Consider the following 18,655-nt stretch of genomic DNA (forward strand, 5'->3'; position numbering starts at 1 on the left):
ACCCCATGGCTTACCCCTGGTAAGTCGTCGTCCCTAACAGTATCCAAAGCGGTATACTTGTTACTAAGGGGAACGACCACAGGGGATCCCTGTACTGACTGCTTCCTCCCAGCCCCCCTCACCGTCACCCATCTATCTTTATTCTTCGGAGTAACTACATCCCTGAAGCTTCTATCTATGACCACCTCTGCCTCCCGAATGATCCGACGTTCATCCAGCTCCAGTTCCCTAACGCGGTTTCTGAGGAGCTGGAGATGGGTGCACTTCCCACAGATGAAATCAGCAGGGACACTGTCGGCGTCCCTCACCTCAAACATTCTGCAGGAGGAACATTGCACTACCTTCCCTGCCATCCCCTCTAGATTAAAAAAAAGAAAAAGAAAGAAAGAGCTTACCTGTTATTCACTCCCCTTCTCAGCAAGCACTCACTCAGCAACCTCTGCGCCCTGCACGATAACACCTGAGGGAAAATGAAAGAAAAACTACTTACCAGTCACCAGACAATCCCTTAGCTGCAGGCTGTGGTGTCACGGTTCAACTTCTTCCTACTTCTTTTAAAAATAATTTTTTTTATTTTTCACATTTTCTCCCACATTTACATCCATCAACAATAAACAGTAATCAGCAAGATATGTCAGTCCCCATAATAACGACAATCCCATCTACCCACCAACCCCCAAACCTCAACCCGCATGTTTACATAAACAAATGACAAAAAGGAATCCGGGATTACCCCTAGTCACCCTTAATCTTTTTTAAAAAAAATATTTTATTGAAAATTTTTGGTCAACCATCACAGTACATTGTGTATCCTTTACACAATAATATAACAGTATAAATAACAATGACCTGTTTTATAAACAAAGAATAAATAATATATAACGAAAACTAAAACTAAATGGCAACTGCCTTGTCTCAGATAAACACTCTCCAAAAATATGATTTAACAGTCCAATATACAATTATTTATGGCAACGATCTATACATATTATACATATATATTAATAACCCTGAGACTCCTTCTGGTTCCTCCCCCCCCCCCCCCCCCCTTTGGGCTGCTGCTGCTGCCTTCTTCTTTTCCATTCCCTCTATCTGTGAGGTATTCGACGAACGGTTGCCACCGCCTGGTGAACCCTTGAGCCGATCCCCTTAGGACGAACTTAATCCGTTCCAGCTTTATAAACCCTGCCATGTCATTTATCCAGGTCTCCACCCCCGGGGGCTTGGCTTCCTTCCACATCAACAGTATCCTGCGCCGGGCTACTAGGGACGCAAAGGCCAAAACATCGGCCTCTCTCGCCTCCTGCACTCCCGGCTCTTGTGCAACCCCAAATATAGCCAACCCCCAGCTTGGTTCGACCTGGACCCCCACTACTTTCGAAAGCACCTTTGTCACCCCCACCCAGAACCCCTGTAGTGCCGGACATGACCAGAACATGTGGGTGTGATTCGCTGGGCTTCTCGAGCATCTCGCACACCTATCCTCTACCCCAAAAAATTTACTGAGCCGTGCTCCAGTCATATGCGCCCTGTGTAACACCTTAAATTGAATCAGGCTTAGCCTGGCACACGAGGACGATGAGTTTACCCTACTTAGGGCATCTGCCCACAGCCCCTCCTCAATCTCCTCCCCCAGCTCTTCCCATTTCCCTTTCAGCTCATCTACCATAATCTCCCCCTCGTCCCTCATTTCCCTATATATATCTGACACCTTACCGTCCCCCACCCATGTCTTTGAGATTACTCTGTCCCGCACCTCATGCGTCGGGAGCTGCGGGAATTCCCTCACCTGCTGCCTCGCAAAAGCCCTCAGTTGCATATACCGGAATGCATTCCCTTGGGGCAACCCATATTTCTCGGTCAGCGCTCCCAGACTTGCGAACTTCCCATCCACAAACAGATCTTTCAGTTGCGTTACTCCTGCTCTTTGCCATATTCCAAATCCCCCATCCATTCTCCCCGGGGCAAACCTATGGTTATTTCTTATCGGGGACCCCACCAAGGCTCCAGTCTTTCCCCTATGCCGTCTCCACTGTCCCCAAATTTTCAAAGTCGCCACCACCACCGGGCTTGTGGTGTATTTCTTCGGTGAGAACGGCAATGGGGCCGTCACCATAGCTTGTAGGCTAGTCCCCCTACAGGACGCCCTCTCCAATCTCTTCCACGCCGCTCCCTCCTCTTCTCCCATCCACTTACTCACCATTGAGATATTGGCGGCCCAGTCGTACTCACTTAGGCTCGGTAGTGCCAGCCCCCCCCCTATCCCTACTACGCTGTAAGAATCCCTTCCTCACTCTCGGGGTCTTCCCGGCCCACACAAAACTCATGATACTCTTTTCGATCCTTTTGAAAAAAGCCTTCGTGATCACCACCGGGAGGCACTGAAACACAAAGAGGAATCTCGGGAGGACTACCATTTTAATCGCCTGCACCCTCCCTGCCAGTGACAGGGATACCATGTCCCATCTCTTGAAGTCCTCCTCCATTTGTTCCACCAATCGCGTTAAATTTAACCTATGCAATGTACCCCAATTCCTGGCTATCTGGATCCCCAAGTAACGAAAGTCCCTTGTTACCTTCCTCAGCGGAAAGTCCTCTATTTCTCTGCTCTGCTCCCCTGGATGCACCACAAACAACTCACTTTTACCCATGTTCAGTTTATATCCTGAGAATTCTCCAAACTCCCGAAGTGTCCGCATTATCTCTGGCATCCCCTCCGCCGGGTCCGCTACATATAACAACAAATCATCCGCATACAGAGATACCCGGTGTTCTTCTCCTCCTCTAAGTACTCCCCTCCACTTCTTGGAACCCTTCAATGCTATTGCCAGGGGCTCAATCGCCAGTGCAAACAGTAATGGGGACAGAGGGCGAAAGTATGCAGATCCCCGTCCATTCGTGACCACACTCGCCACTGGGGCCCTATACAACAGCTGCACCCATCCAACATACTCATCTCCAAAACCAAATCTCCTCAGCACCTCCCACAAATAATCCCACTCCACTCTATCAAATGCTTTCTCGGCATCCATCGCCACCACTATCTCCGCTTCCCCCTCTGGTGGGGGCATCATCATTACCCCTAGCAGCCTTTGCCTCATTAAAGGTCCTCATCAGTAGCGGGGCAAGCAAGTCCACATATTTCCTGTAAAATTCAACTGGGAATCCATCCGGTCCCGGAGCCTTCCCCGCCTGCATGCTCCTAATTCCTTTCACTACTTCCTCTATTTCAATCTGTGCTCCCAGTCCCACCCTTTCCTGCTCCTCCACCTTGGGAACTTCCAGCCGGTCGATAAAGCCCATCATTCTCTCCCTCCCATCCGGGGGTTGAGCTTCGTATAATTTTTTATAAAATGCCTTGAACACTCCATTCACTCTCTCCGCTCCCCGCTCCATCTCTCCTTCCTCATCCCTCACTCCCCCTATTTCCCTCGCTGCTCCCCTTTTCCTCAATTGGTGGGCCAGCAACCTGCTCGCCTTCTCCCCATATTCGTACTGTACATCCTGTGCCTTCCTCCACTGTGCCTCTGCAGTACCCGTTGTCAGCAAGTCAAATTCTACGTGTAGCCTTTGCCTTTCCCTGTACAGTCCTCCTCCGGTACCTCCGCATATTGCCTGTCCACCCTCAGAAGTTCTTGCAGCAACCGCTCCCGTTCCCTACTCTCCTGCTTTCCTTTATGTGCCCTTATTGATATCAGCTCCCCTCTAACCACTGCCTTCAGCGCCTCCCAGACCACTCCCACCTGGACCTCCCCATTATCATTGAGCTCCAAGTACTTTTCAATGCACCCCCTCACCCTTAGACACACACCCTCATCTGCCATTAGTCCCATGTCCATTCTCCAGGGTGGGCGCCCTTCTGTTTCCTCCCCTATCTCCAAGTCCACCCAATGTGGAGCGTGATCCGAAATGGCTATAGCCGTATACTCCGTTCCCCTCACCTTCGGGATCAACGCCCTTCCCAAAACAAAAAAGTCTATTCGCGAATAGACTTTGTGGACATAGGAGAAAAACGAAAACTCCTTACTCCTAGGTCTGCTAAATCTCCACGGGTCTACTCCTCCCATCTGCTCCATAAAATCTTTAAGCACCTTGGCTGCTGCCGGCCTCCTTCCAGTCCTGGACCTCGACCTGTCCAGCCCTGGTTCCAACACCGTATTGAAATCTCCCCCCATTACCAACTTTCCCACCTCTAGGTCCGGGATGCGTCCTAGCATACGCCTCATAAAATTGGCATCATCCCAGTTCGGGGCATATACGTTTACCAAAACCACCGTCTCCCCCTGTAGTTTGCCACTCACCATCACGTATCTGCTCCCGCTATCCGCCACTATAGTCTTTGCCTCAAACATTACCCGCTTCCCCACTAAGTGAGGCTATATGGGTAGAGATCAGGAATAAGAAGGGTGCAGTCACAATGTTGGGGGTATACTACAGGCCTCCCAACAGCCAGCGGGAGATAGAGGAGCAGATAGGTAGACAGATTTTGGAAAAGAGTAAAAACAACAGGGTTGTGGTGATGGGAGACTTCAACTTCCCCAATATTGACTGGGACTCACTTAGTGCCAGGGGCTTAGACGGGGCAGAGTTTGTAAGGAGCATCCAGGAGGGCTTCTTAAAACAATATGTAAACAGTCCAACTAGGGAAGGGGCGGTATTGGGGAATGAGCCCGGCCAGGTGGTAGATGTTTCAGTAGGGGAGCATTTCGGTAACAGTGACCACAATTCAGTAAGTTTTAAAGTACTGGTGGACAAGGATAAGAGTGGTCCGAGGATGAATGTGCTAAATTGGGGGAAGGCTAATTATAACAATATTAGGCGGGAACTGAAGAACATAGATTGGGGGCGGATGTTTGAGGGCAAATCAACATCTGACATGTGGGAGGCTTTCAAGTGTCAGTTGAAAGGAATACAGGACAGGCATGTTCCTGTGAGGAAGAAAGATAAATACGGCAATTTTCGGGAACCTTGGATGACGAGTGATATTGTAGGCCTCGTCAAAAAGAAAAAGGAGGCATTTGTCAGGGCTAAAAGGCTGGGAACAGACGAAGCCTGTGTGGCATATAAGGAAAGTAGGAAGGAACTTAAGCAAGGAGTCAGGAGGGCTAGAAGGGGTCATGAAAAGGCATTGGCAAATAGGGTTAAGGAAAATCCCAAGGCTTTTTACACTTACATAAAAAGTAAGAGGGTAGCCAGGGAAAGGGTTGGCCCACTGAAGGATAGGCAAGGGAATCTATGTGTGGAGCCAGAGGAAATGGGCGAGGTACTAAATGAATACTTTGCATCAGTATTCACCAAAGAGAAGGAATTGGTAGATGTTGAGTCTGGAGAAGGGGGTGTAGATAGCCTGGGTCACATTGTGATCCAAAAAGACGAGGTGTTGGGTGTCTTAAAAAATATTAAGGTAGATAAGTCCCCAGGGCCGGATGGGATCTACCCCAGAATACTGAAGGAGGCTGGAGAGGAAATTGCTGAGGCCTTGACAGAAATCTTTGGATCCTCGCTGTCTTCAGGGGATGTCCCGGAGGACTGGAGAATAGCCAATGTTGTTCCTCTGTTTAAGAAGGGTGGCAGGGATAATCCCGGGAACTACAGGCCGGTGAGCCTTACTTCAGTGGTAGGGAAATTACTGGAGAGAATTCTTCGAGACAGGATCTACTCCCATTTGGAAGCAAATGGACGTATTAGTGAGAGGCAGCACGGTTTTGTGAAGGGGAGGTCGTGTCTCACTAACTTGATCGAGTTTTTCGAGGAGGTCACTAAGATGATTGATGCAGGTAGGGCAGTAGATGTTGTCTATATGGACTTCAGTAAGGCCTTTGACAAGGTCCCTCATGGTAGACTAGTACAAAAGGTGAAGTCACACGGGATCAGGGGTGAACTGGCAAGGTGGATACAGAACTGGCTAGGCCATAGAAGGCAGAGGGTAGCAATGGAGGGATGCTTTTCTAATTGGAGGGCTGTGACCAGTGGTGTTCCACAGGGATCAGTGCTGGGACCTTTGCTCTTTGTAGTATATATAAATGATTTGGAGGAAAATGTAACTGGTCTGATTAGTAAGTTTGCAGACGACACAAAGGTTGGTGGAATTGCGGATAGCGATGAGGACTGTCTGAGGATACAGCAGGATTTAGATTGTCTGGAGACTTGGGCGGAGAGATGGCAGATGGAGTTTAACCTGGACAAATGTGAGGTAATGCATTTTGGAAGGGCTAATGCAGGTAGGGAATATACAGTGAATGGTAGAACCCTCAAGAGTATTGAAAGTCAAAGAGATCTAGGAGTACAGGTCCACAGATCACTGAAAGGGGCTACACAGGTGGAGAAGGTAGTCAAGAAGGCATACGGCATGCTTGCCTTCATTGGCCGGGGCATTGAGTATAAGAATTGGCAAGTCATGTTGCAGCTGTATAGAACCTTAGTTAGGCCACACTTGGAGTATAGTGTTCAATTCTGGTCGCCACACTACCAGAAGGATGTGGAGGCTTTAGAGAGGGTGCAGAAGAGATTTACCAGAATGTTGCCTGGTATGGAGGGCATAAGCTATGAGGAGCGATTGAATAAACTCTGTTTGTTCTCACTGGAACGAAGGAGGTTGAGGGGCGACCTGATAGAGGTATACAAAATTATGAGGGGCATAGACAGAGTGGATAGTCAGAGGCTTTTCCCCAGGGTAGAGGGGTCAATTACTAGGGGGCATAGGTTTAAGGTGAGAGGGGCAAAGTTTAGAGTAGATGTACGAGGCAAGTTTTTTACGCAGAGGGTAGTGGGTGCCTGGAACTCACTACCGGAGGAGGTAGTGGAGGCAGGGACGATAGGGACATTTAAGGGGCATCTTGACAAATATATGAATAGGATGGGAATAGAAGGATACGGACCCAGGAAGTGTAGAAGATTGTAGTTTAGTCGGGCAGTATGGTCGGCACGGGCTTGGAGGGCCGAAGGGCCTGTTCCTGTGCTGTACATTTCTTTGTTCTTTGTTCTTTGTTCTAATATAGCCACCCCCCTGTTTTTCGCATCTAGCCCCGAATGGAACACCTGCCCCACCCAACCTTTGCGTAGTCTCACCTGGTCTATCAGTTTCAAGTGCGTTTCCTGTAACATAACCACGTCTGCCTTAAGTTTCTTAAGGTGTGCGAGTACCCGTGCCCTCTTTATCGGCCCGTTCAGCCCTCTCACGTTCCACGTGATCAGCCGGGTTGGGGGGCTTTTTACACCCCCCCCCCCCCCCATGTCGATTAGCCATCCCCTTTTTCCAGCTCCTCACCCGGTTCCCACGCAGCTGTGTCCCCCCCAGGCGGTGCCCCCCCCCCCCCCGCCCATCCAACCCCATACCAGCTCCCCCCTCTCCCCAGCAGCAGCAGCCCAATAATTCCCCCCTCCCACCCCCCCCCCCGCTAGATCCCCCACTAGCGTAGTTACACGCCCCATGTTGCTCCCAGAAGTCAGCAAACTCTGGCCGACCTCGGCTCGCACCGTGCGACGCCCCCTCCTTCCTGCTTCGCTATTCCCGCCATGATTATCATAGCGCGGGAACCGAGCCCGCGCTTCCCCCTTGGCCCCGCCCCCAATGGCCAACGCCCCATCTCTTCCACCTCCTTTCCTCCCCCCACCACCTCCTGTGGAAGAGAGAAAAGTTACCACATCGCAGGATTAATAACATAAAACTCCTCTTTCCCCCCTTATTACCTCCCTCTTCGCCCCCCATACTCGCCCCACCACTTTGTTTCAAATGTTCTTTTTTTTAATAACTCGCTCATTCCAATTTTTCTTCCACGATAAAAGTCCACGCCTCATCCGCCGTCTCAAAGTAGTGGTGCTTCCCTTGATATGTGACCCACAGTCTTGCAGGTTGCAGCATTCCCAATTTTATCTTTTTGTGAAGCACCGCCTTGGCCCGATTAAAGCTCGCCCTCCTTCTCGCCACCTCCGCACTCCAGTCTTGGTATACGCGGATCACCGCGTTCTCCCACTTACTGCTCCGAGTTTTCTTTGCCCATCTAAGGACCATCTCTCTGTCCTTAAAACGGAGGAATCTCACCACTATGGCTCTAGGAATTTCTCCTGCTCTCGGTCCTCGCGCCATCACTCGGTATGCTCCCTCCACCTCCAGCGGACCCGCCGGGGCCTCCGCTCCCATTAACGAGTGCAGCATCGTGCTCACATATGCCCCGACGTCCGCTCCCTCCGCACCTTTAGGAAGACCAAGAATCCTTGGGTTGTTCCTCCTCGCGTTGTTCTCCAGCGCCTCCAGCCTTTCCACACATCGTTTATGGTGTGCCTCGTGCATCTCCGTCTTCACCACCAGGCCCTGTATGTCGTCCTCATTCTCGGCAGCCTTTGCCTTCACGACCCGAAGCTCCCGCTCCTGGGTCTTTTGCTCCTCCTTTAGCCCTTCGATCGCCTGTAATATCGGGGCCAACAGCTCCTTCTTCATTTCCTTTTTGAGTTCTTCCACGCAGCGTTTCAAAAACTCGTGTTGTTCAGGGCCCCATATTAAACTGCCACCTTCCGACGCCATCTTGGTTTTTGCTTGGCTTCCTTGCCGCTGCTCTAAAGGATCCACCGCAATCCGGCCACCTTCCTCTCCTTTTTTCATCCGTATCCAGGGGGGATTCCCTTCTGGTTCACCGCACAGTACTTTTAGCCGTTAAAATTGCCGTTGGGGCTCTTATTAAGAGCCCAAAAGTCCGTTCCACCGGGAGCTGCCGAAACGTGCGACTCAGCTGGTCATCGCTGCACCCCGAAGTCGTCACCCTTAATCTTACACAGCTCTTCTCTCCCCCCCCCCCCCACCACCACACCCCCCAGGTCTCCAGCTCCTCCCGTCCACTGCCTCTTGTAAAACTCCTCCTCCCAACCTCGGTTCCTTCCCCCCAAAACTTTCCACCCCGGCTAGACCACTCGGACCCTGTTCTGCCAGGCTCCGATGGCCGCAGCCCCTCCCCCACCTCACTCCCGTGGAGGCCCCCGCCCGGGTCCCTTTCCCACTTGCCCGGCCCGAGGAAAGCCCAAAGATCCCCTTTTAGCACACAAACCCCGCATATCCACCCACACCCCAAAGAACCCTCATTTCGAGTGAAAGTCCCGTCCCTTCCCTTGTCCAAATATATACCACATTGGCTCCTTTAGTCTCTACACCCGCGCACAGTGATACAAAAAAGAAGAAAATACAGTCATGAGGTTACATCGGCACATGGCCATTCCTCAATTTGTCAGTTCTGCCACAGTCCTTCTGCTTTCGCAATCTCTTCCGCTGCTTCCGCCGTTCCAAAATAAAAGTCCCTGAGCTTGTAAGTCACCCTCAGCTTCGCTGGATATACAATGCCGCACTGCACCTTGCTAATGTACAGTGCCCTCTTCACCCGGTTGAAGGCAGTCCGCCTCCTTGCCAGCCCCACCGTAAAGTCCTGGTATACACATATACCAGCTCCAGCTCACTGCACCACCCGCTTCTGCTTGGCCCAGCACAGGACCTTCTCCTTCACCCTGTACCTACGGAAGCACAGAGTCACTGCCCTTGGCGGCTCACTCGCCTTTGGTACAGGCCTCCACGACCGATGAGCCCGATCCAGTTCATATCGGGAGGGATCCTCCCCCATCCCCAATCGTTTTGCCAACATCGCGGCAAAATACTCAGTCGGCTTCGGTCCTTCAACTCCTTCGGGCAGCCCCACAATCCTCAAATTCTGTCGCCTGGATCTGTTTTCCAGGTCTTCCATTTTTCCTCGCAGATCCTTGTTAGTATCTTTCACCTTCCGCATCTCTTTCCCCATCGAGGCAAGTTGATCACCGTGCTGCAATAATGTCTCCTCCACTTCCTTCAGCACCTCCCCTTGCTCTTGCACCTCCGCCACTGCGCTCGCCACCTCCGTCCTCACCGGGGAAACCGCCTCCTCCACCAGCACACTCAAAACCTCCCTCATCTCCTGCCTCACCGTCTCCATGCATTTCACAATCTGCGCCAACTGCTTTTTCAAATTCCGCAGCCATCACCGTAGTTATTTCTTCAGCCGTAAGCAGTGCGGCCTTCCCTGGTGCTCCAGCCTCCATTTTCCTTGGTGACCCCGCGGTGACCTTTCCACTCCCCGACGGACCTTCAGCTGTTTTTTTTCCGGCCGTTTTCTTGCTCACCCTTGACATTGTTCTTTGTTCTTTTTTTCCTCCTGTGTCTTCACTGTGCCTCCTCCGTGCCTTCTCCCTGCTTCTGCCGCCTCCGTGGACCCTGGGACCGGGCTTAAAGCCCCGAAAATGCCGTTGCCGAATGGGAGCTCTCCATTGTGTAGCCGCCTCCCGCCCGCCGTCACCGGAAGTCTTCTTTCTACTTCTACCTGTCCTCGAGCCTTCCTCTTGATCTTTACAGCGGTTATTTTTTTTGGTTAGAGGAGGGGGTAGGGAGGGAAACACTGGAGAAGTGTTTCGGGTTTAAGTGTCACTTGACAACAGCTCCTCCACAAACCTCCTTCAAGTTAGGGTGACCACAATGGAGGTATGCAAATTTCCCTTGCAACAGCCAAGCAGCAGCTCTGCTCTACTGCCCTCTGCTTGTTCTCCCTTTCCACTCCAACAAAGTATCATCCTCTGCCATTTCTGCCACCTCCAGCATGATGGCACCATGAAATTGCTCCCCCCCCCGCCCTGCCCCTGTCAACAGTCTGAAGGAATTGTTTCCTCTGCAACATCCTGGTCCATTCCACTGTCACCCTCAACGCCTCACACCCTCCCTAGAGCACCTTCTCATGCAATTGGAGAAGTTTTAACACCTGCTCCTTTACCTCATCACTGTCCAAGGCCCCAAACACCCCTTGGAGGTGAAGCAGCGATTTGCTTGTATTTCTTTCAATTTAATCTACTGTATTCACTGCTCACAATGTGGTCTCGTGTGCATTGAGGAGACCAAATGCAGACTGGGTGACTGCTTTGTTCAACCCACAAACATTGCCCTGCAACTTTCGGTTGCCATTTCAGTTCACCATCTTGCTCTCATGTTTGCATTTCTGTCCTTGGCCTGCTGCCATGCTCCAGTGAAGCCGAATGCAAACTAGAGGAACAGCATCTCATCTTCCGATTAGGTACTTTGCAACATTCTGGACTTGGAGTTCAACAACTTCAGGCAATGAACTCTGTCTTACATTTTGAATTCTTCCCCACTCGCGTACCAGTTTGTGTCTTGTTTTTGCTTTAAGACCTCTTTTCTTCTATTAAAACCTTCTCTGTACCAATGCTTTGCGTCTTTACTACTACCACAACTCCTTTGCCTTTTCCTCCATGACTTCTTTGGTATTTAATCACCACAGTCCTCTAACCTACCCCTGACCTTCCATTTTGTTCCATCTGATTCCCCATCCCATTTTCCAACAGCATGCAACCCATCACATTTCTACCTCTCTTCAGTGCTCTCTCCACTGATGATGCCGAACTAAGTTTTTCCAGCGTTGTCCGTTTTTATTTCAGATTTCCAGCTTCCATGGGGTTTTTCTTTTATGCAAGAACTTCCCTGCTCTCCAAATAATGCTGTCTAATACTTTAAATCCAGCGGTGAGAGTACTTGAACCTTGATTTAATATCTTGTATGAAAGGCATATCGCAGTATAATGCCTGATCTAGGAGCGCTGGATATTAGTTTTGTGTGTTTGTAGATTAGTAATAATGGGCTGGTTTAGTTCAGTGGGCTAAACAGCTGGTTCGTAATGCAGGACAAGGCCGGCAGCGCGGTTCAATTCCCATACCAGCTTACTCGAACAGGCGTCGGAATGTGGCGACTAGGGGCTTTTCACAGTAACTCCACACTTGTGACAATAAAAGATTTTTTTTTTTTTAAATTTGGTATGATTATATATTTTAGAATCTGGAGAAACAATGTCTGAAGAAGGAACCAGCATTCCTCCTGTAGAGGTTCAAAAAGAAACCAATGAAATAGCGAATTTAACCGTGCCGGCGGAAAATGAAGGTTCCAGTATCTCAGACGATACTCAGGTGGATAGGACTGAGCCTGAGGCTGAAGAGTATCGATACATCAAAGGTGATCTTTTTACATCTGAGATTTACAAGATTGAAATACAGAACCTACCAAAATTTGTGAGTTTCAGTGATGTAAGAAAATTCCTCAGCAGGAATAGCCTAGTTCCTCACAAAATCAAGGTCCTTGGAAAACGGCCATTTGCATTCGTTACTTTTAAAGAAGAGCAAGAACGAGACCGAGCAATGGAGGTCCTTCAGGGGCAAGTTTGGAAAAATAGGAATTTGAGTGTACGATTAGCAAAGCCAAAAGCTGATCCTTTTGCTCAGAAACGGAAGCAGGAAAGCACTGAGAACGATAATCACAAACACAAGCGTGCTGTTCCAATGGAAGGTTTGGACAAAACTTTAAGTGAACAAATTGCTGATGTTGTGACACCACTATGGAACATTCCATACGATGAACAGCTGAAAAAGAAAGAGCAGAATGTCTTACAAGTGTTGGCATTGTTGACCACGTATGTATACTACAGTTGGGATTCTGCGTTTCATAATGAAGCACCAAATGTGTGAAGGCATGCCTTTTTGTAAGAATAAGCACATCACACATACCGTTTGTCCCTTTGTAATGCGACTTCCTGATTGTCAAAAATCACCGGACTCTTGGTGGGAGAGATTGCAGACTAAGTGAGCCGGGTTTGGACCATTCCTTATGCCAGTCCTTTGTTCGAGTCCACATCACACTACAACCAGCATTCTCACTCACCCGGCTAGGATGGTTAAGTGTGGAATAAATTTATTTGAATTCCACATGCTATTTTGGCTGCTTACAGGCATTGTTAGAACCGAGTAGAGGGGGCCTTGCCTTTTGAGTATCCACAATAGAAATTGGTTTCTTTCTCCAGCAGTAGCATCCATTAGTTTTGAGATCTTGGATGGCATTCTACTTGGCCAATGTTGCTCCACATTCTGGGGTTGGTCCCTACAGCTCGCTGGTACAATCCTAATATTGACTGATCAATGCACTGTAGTCCGACTGTCATTCACATGAGACTCTTGCAGCAAGGGCCACGTTTCCATCGCACACTTTCCCCTCAGGAGCTCCATGGCTTGTTAAACTTTGCCCAGTATCGGCAGACTTACTTTCAGCTGCCGAGGCTCCACACTAGGAATTCCCCAAGCCCTCTTCCTCTGCACTTTATTCTGCTATTTTCAAAGTACCATTAAAACCTATCTCTTTGATCAAACTCATAGCCATCTATCCTAGTTTCTCCATTGACTTGGGTTCTGTATTTGCTTGTTTACTCACAGAAGACCTTGGGAATGATTTCCTACATTACAGCACCGTGTAAATATAACTCGTGGTTTGCTTTCCGCCTAATACTCAATTCCTTAAGCTGCATCGCACAAGAAATAGGAAAAGTGAGAAGGAATGTCTATATGAGTGGCCTCCTGTCAGTTGGCCAGACTCAGCATTGATGGCTGGTGCCATCCTTTATTGAGCAATAGGAATATGACTTAGAAGTCATTTGAGGGCTGGATTTGAGCTGCTGTAAGGAGACGAGCTCAGAGATGGAAGATTAGTCAAAAGGCAGCAGAAAACATTGGTAAAGGAGCTACACAAATGTATGACTTAGGAGCAGAAGTCAACCATTCAGTCCCCCCGAGTCCGCTCTGCCATTCAATAAAGATTTGCTGCCACAGCAGCATTTTACCAGCAGTGGGAACAATTGTGGCTTATAAGTGCCCAATTAAAGGCCACCTCTTTTCACTGGCCTTTCACCCTCACCTCACCCCAGTGGCTGGCCCAATAAAATAAACATAGCTTGTGTTCAAGGACACCTTAATAATAATAATCTTTAATAGTGTCACAAGTAAGCTTACATTAACACTGCAATGAAGTTACTGTGAAAATCCCTTAGTTGGCACGCTCCAGCACCTGTTCGGGTACATGGGGAGAATTCAGAATGTCCAATTCACCTTGCTATGGGCTGTAGTTCTAGCAGCTGCTTCTTAATTGTCCCCCCCGCCGGTGAAATGCTTCCGTGCAGTCAGCTTCCACTTTCAGTCCTGGAGGCAGGACTTCTTCTCCGCTGATAACATTGAGCAAAGCACTTTCAAGATGTGATGCAGGAGTAGCCATTGCCACTGGAGTGAGGTGAGGGTGCCTCCTTCGGCCATGAAGCAGGCAAAAAGAGCCCTCCTGCATGTAAAATGCTAGTAGAGACAGGCAATGGCCCTTAATTGAGCACTGCAGGATGTCTGGACTTGAAATGTAAGTGCCTTCAGTCAGGATTGGGGGGCAATTTCTATTACAAATGCTTCACTCGCTTAAATAATGAACACATGCATTGTTGTGTCACTGTTCTATGGGAGGCAGGGACACTGAACACCTGGTGGAACTTGATAATCTCATTAGAAATTTCAATGGAGCAGAATCTGGAGAGAATGTATTGCTGTAGCATTGGTCTCTAGACCGAAGTCTAGTCTGGGTTGGCGTTGCTAACTGACTGCGAAATTGAAGTTCCTCCGGAAAATTGGGCGAGTGGGTGAAGAAGGACTAGCGCACTTAAATACAAACAATACTGACCCCTTCTGAGTCACATTTTCTCACATCTTAATACTTAATTCTGTAAGTTTGAAGTCCACTGATTATTGTTGCAGCCAATCTACACCAAGCCGAGCAAAGTTGAAATCGATCAATTAATTGGCTTTTTATGGTATAACATTGTTTAGTCGATTCTAATTCTTCTTCCCATTTCATTTTAAAATATTAGAGAAATAGGAACCCATAACCGGGCCTTTGCGCCATGGTTGTTTCAACAGAAAAAGATGTTTGGTGGAGCCTGTTGCCCGTTAGAGGGAGTGAAGCCATCACCAATGCAGGTATGTTAACATCCAGTAAATCACATGGCAATGTGAATTCATCTCCACGGGTCTCAGTTTTTTGTAGCCAGAATCTTTCCTAAGATTCGACTGAACAATACTGATTCTGGTGGGGGGTGAAAGAGAGCTAAAGTTCTCATGTAATTGCACAGAAAAGCTGACGCTCAGACTTTCTGATTCCAAGGATTGATCAACCACTTTTGGATACTGACATCTAGACATAGATAAAAGGACAGAAATGAGATTTCAAACTACGCCCTCCACTCAAGTTGTCAAGTCAAATGGAGTTTTGGTGGTGGAAATAAGAGATTATTGTGCAAGATTAAAGCGCATGGGATTGGGGGAGTGTATTGAGTTGGATAGAAACATGGTTGGCAGAGAGGAAACTAAGAGTAGGAATTAATGGGTCCTTTTCAAATTGGCAGGTAGTAACTAGTAAGGTGCCACCGTAATCGGTGCTGGGACCCCAGCTATTCACAATATATATTAATGATTTGGATGAGGGAACAAAATGTAACATCTCAAAGTTTGCAGATGATACCAAGTTGGGTAGGAGGGTGAACTGAGGAGGATGCAGAGATCCTACAGCATGATCTGGACAGGTTGGGCAAGTGGGCAAATCAATGGCAGATGCAGTATAATTTGGATAAGTGTGAGGTTATTCACTTTGGAAGCAAAAACAGGAAGGTAGATTACTACCTGAATGGTTGTAAATTGGGAGAGGGGAGTGTGCAGCGGGACCTGGGTGTCCTTGTGCACCATTCGCTGAAGGTAAGCATGCAGGTGCAGCAGGCGGTAAAGAAGGCTAACGGCATGTTGGCCTTCATTGCGAGAGGTTTCGAGTACAGAAGCAGGGATGTGTTGCTGCAATTGTACAGGGCCTTGGTGAGGCCACACCTAGAATATTGTGTGCAGTTTTGGTCTCCTTTTCTGAGGAAGGATGTTCTTGCTGTTGAGGGAGCGCAGCGAAGGTTTACCAGACTGATTCCAGGGATGGCGGGACTGTCATATGAGGAGAGATTGACTAGGTTAGGATTGTTGTCGCTGGAGTTCAGAAGAATGAAAATGAAATGAAATGAAAATCGCTTATTGTCATAAGTAGGCTTCAAATGAAGTTACTGTGAAAAGCCCCTAGTCGCCACATTCCGGCGCCTGTTCGGGGAGGCTGTTACGGGAATCGAACCGTGCTGCTGGCCTGACTTGGTCTGCTTTCAAAGCCAGCGATTTAGCCCTGTGCTAACAATGAGGGGGGATCTCATAAGAGACTTATAAAATTCTAACTGGGCTAGGCAGGGAAGATGTTCCCACTAATGGGTGTGTCCAGACCCAGGGGTCACAGTCTGAGGATTCAGGGTAAACCATTTCGGACAACGATGAGGAGACATTTCTTCACCCAAAGAGTGGTGAGCCTGTGGAATTCATTGTCACAGGAAGTAGTTGATGCTAAAACATTGAATATATTCAAGAGGCAGCTAGATATAACACTTGAGGCGAATGGGATCAAAGACTATGGGGAGAAAGCTGGGTTACGTGTATCTATGTATTCGGTCCTTCAAGCCTGCTCCAGCATTTGATCTAATCTGGACCCCCCCCCCCCCCCCCCCCCCCCCCCGTAGGGTTTTCCTCACTTAAGCAATGAACACATGCATTCTGCTGTATCAGTGTGCAATGGGATGCAGGGACACTGAGTCCTTATCTGTCCCTTCTCTATCAAAAATTTAACTCGACCTTGAATTAATTCAGTGACCCGATCGCCACTGCCATTTGGGGAAGAGAATTCCACAGATTAAATGTAAATAAAATGTCACCACAGTCCCAAAGGACCATAGGCTGCTCTCCGCTTTGAGAGCTGACTGGGGGTGATTTAACCTGGGGGTCACCACATCACACCTCAAACCTCAGGTGAGGGGCTGGGTTGAGAAGGCGGAGCTGGTACTCAGCTGGTACGGAAATGGTACCCGCACTGTTGGTGTTGCGCCCATCACAAACCAGCCGGCCAGCCAACTGAGCTAAACCGACCCCCTTCCACAGACTTGCAACCCGCTGAAAGAAAAGATTATTTTAAAACTCTGTCTCCTAGTTTTAGTCTCTCCCGTAAGAGCCACCCTGGTAGCCACCCGACCAAGTTCCCTCTGGATCTTTTACATTTCAATAAGGTCATAGGCTACATGGGAATAGGCAGCCCGTCTTCGGCTAATGGAGTGTTTGTGGTCCAGCAAAGTTTGCGGATATTTAGTAGTCACTTCAGCTATCTCATTGTTGACATGTGCATGTGTACACACATTTTTCACCTTTGAATTGTTACCTAACTTTGCAAAATCATAACTGGGTTATTACCTGAATCCATTGAGTGGTGTGAAATGTGGTGGCGACAATGGTGCAAGTTTGGTATTTGTACTAATTATAGCTTCTGTTATGCCAGTTTATTTTCAGCGTTGCAATTTTCTGTTTCAGACTGGGTATCGTAACAAGTGTGAATTTCTAATTGGCGTTGGAGCAAATGGAGAAGATAAAACTATAGGATGTCGCTTGGGTAAATACAAGGGAGGATCGTGTGAAGTTGTAGAGCCATTTGACACTGTTCATATTCCAGCCCAAGCAAAGGAAGTTGTGAAGACATTTCAGAAGTACATAAGGTTAATAAAGCCAGTCACCACCTCAGTGTACTACTGAGTTATTTTTCTCTAGTTGGATTATTACCATATTGTTTTCATATCTCGTTTCTACCGTTGCTTCCCTTTGCCTCCCCTGAAAATGGTGCCTTCCATTCACATGGAAAACATCATCTGAGAAACTTCCTCGCTACCAGTTCTGCTCTATACTCCTTTATGTTAGTTTGAAGGAAGATATTCATTTTTGACAGGCTGGGTGACTTGGTTTATTCCCCTTGTTTTGGTGAAATAGACCCCATGTAAACAGCAGCCTAGGATGGGACCTGTGTTGTTTGCCTACTTCTCCTTAAAATACCAATCCAGCATTTTTGTATTTTTGTTGTAATGTCCTGCAGTATTCGCTACAGTAACTCGGGACATACTATTTTGCAATCTGAAACATCGATGCGGCAAGATTTCTTTTGAAACTGTTTAGCTGTTGTTGAGGTGTGATTGACTTAGTCAAAACTATAAACGAAACAGCATTGTTATGGGCAATCTTTTGCCACATGCAAGCAAAACACAGATGGTGGGAAATCCACTTGCGTAGAGTCACCATCTAGGCTGACGTTTTGCCACTTGCCAATTTGGCTGCAAGGTATCAGGGAAAGAAAAGTAGTAAAAAATTGGATTGTGCTGAAATAAATTAGTATTCAGGACACCAATGAAGCTATGGAAACCCCCCCCCCCCCCCCCATTTAATTTAAAAGTTTATTATATTTCTGATTGTATTTTATGGTTCACAGGTCATCATCTTATGCTGTGTATTGCCCAGAAACGTATGAAGGTCACTGGACACAGTTGACTGTACGCGTCACTAGAGCTAAGCAGATCATGGCTATAATTTACTTCAACCCTCAGGTACTGTTGACAATATTTAATTTGCTGGTCTGTTTAACAAATGGTAATTTTGTGCTTTAATACTAGTTAAGAGAAATTGGGTGCAGAATGGTTAATGTACCGAATTTAGAATTGATCTGAGCCGTCTTGGAAGATGGCTAATTCGTTTCTCCGCTTGCTAGTGTTGGTTGTCTTTCTTTTGTTCCTGTATTTTTATGTCTTGCACTTGCTTGGCGAAGGTAGCCTGGGAACGTACATTTGTGTAGAATACCTCCAGCAGCCTGAAATTCTGCTGCAGTGATACCTTGAATTGTGAATGT

At 48.0% G+C, this 18,655-nt stretch overlaps 1 protein-coding gene across 2 annotated transcripts in view; it reads left to right on the plus strand.

Moving 5' to 3' along the window:
• Nucleotides 1–18,655, plus strand: part of trmt2a (tRNA methyltransferase 2 homolog A) — a 41,039-nt gene that overhangs the window by 5,795 nt on the left and 16,589 nt on the right. For both annotated transcript variants that reach the window (XM_072470260.1, XM_072470220.1), the window contains 4 exons: nt 11,846–12,476; nt 14,736–14,844; nt 17,299–17,480; nt 18,242–18,356. In XM_072470260.1, the coding sequence (XP_072326361.1) occupies nt 11,860–12,476; nt 14,736–14,844; nt 17,299–17,480; nt 18,242–18,356 (1,023 nt within the window). In that variant the 5' untranslated portion in view covers nt 11,846–11,859. The remainder of the gene's footprint in view (nt 1–11,845; nt 12,477–14,735; nt 14,845–17,298; nt 17,481–18,241; nt 18,357–18,655) is intronic.

This window comes from Scyliorhinus torazame, chromosome 1 (genome assembly GCF_047496885.1).
Source record: "Scyliorhinus torazame isolate Kashiwa2021f chromosome 1, sScyTor2.1, whole genome shotgun sequence".
NCBI classification, from domain to species: Eukaryota; Metazoa; Chordata; class Chondrichthyes; order Carcharhiniformes; family Scyliorhinidae; genus Scyliorhinus; species Scyliorhinus torazame.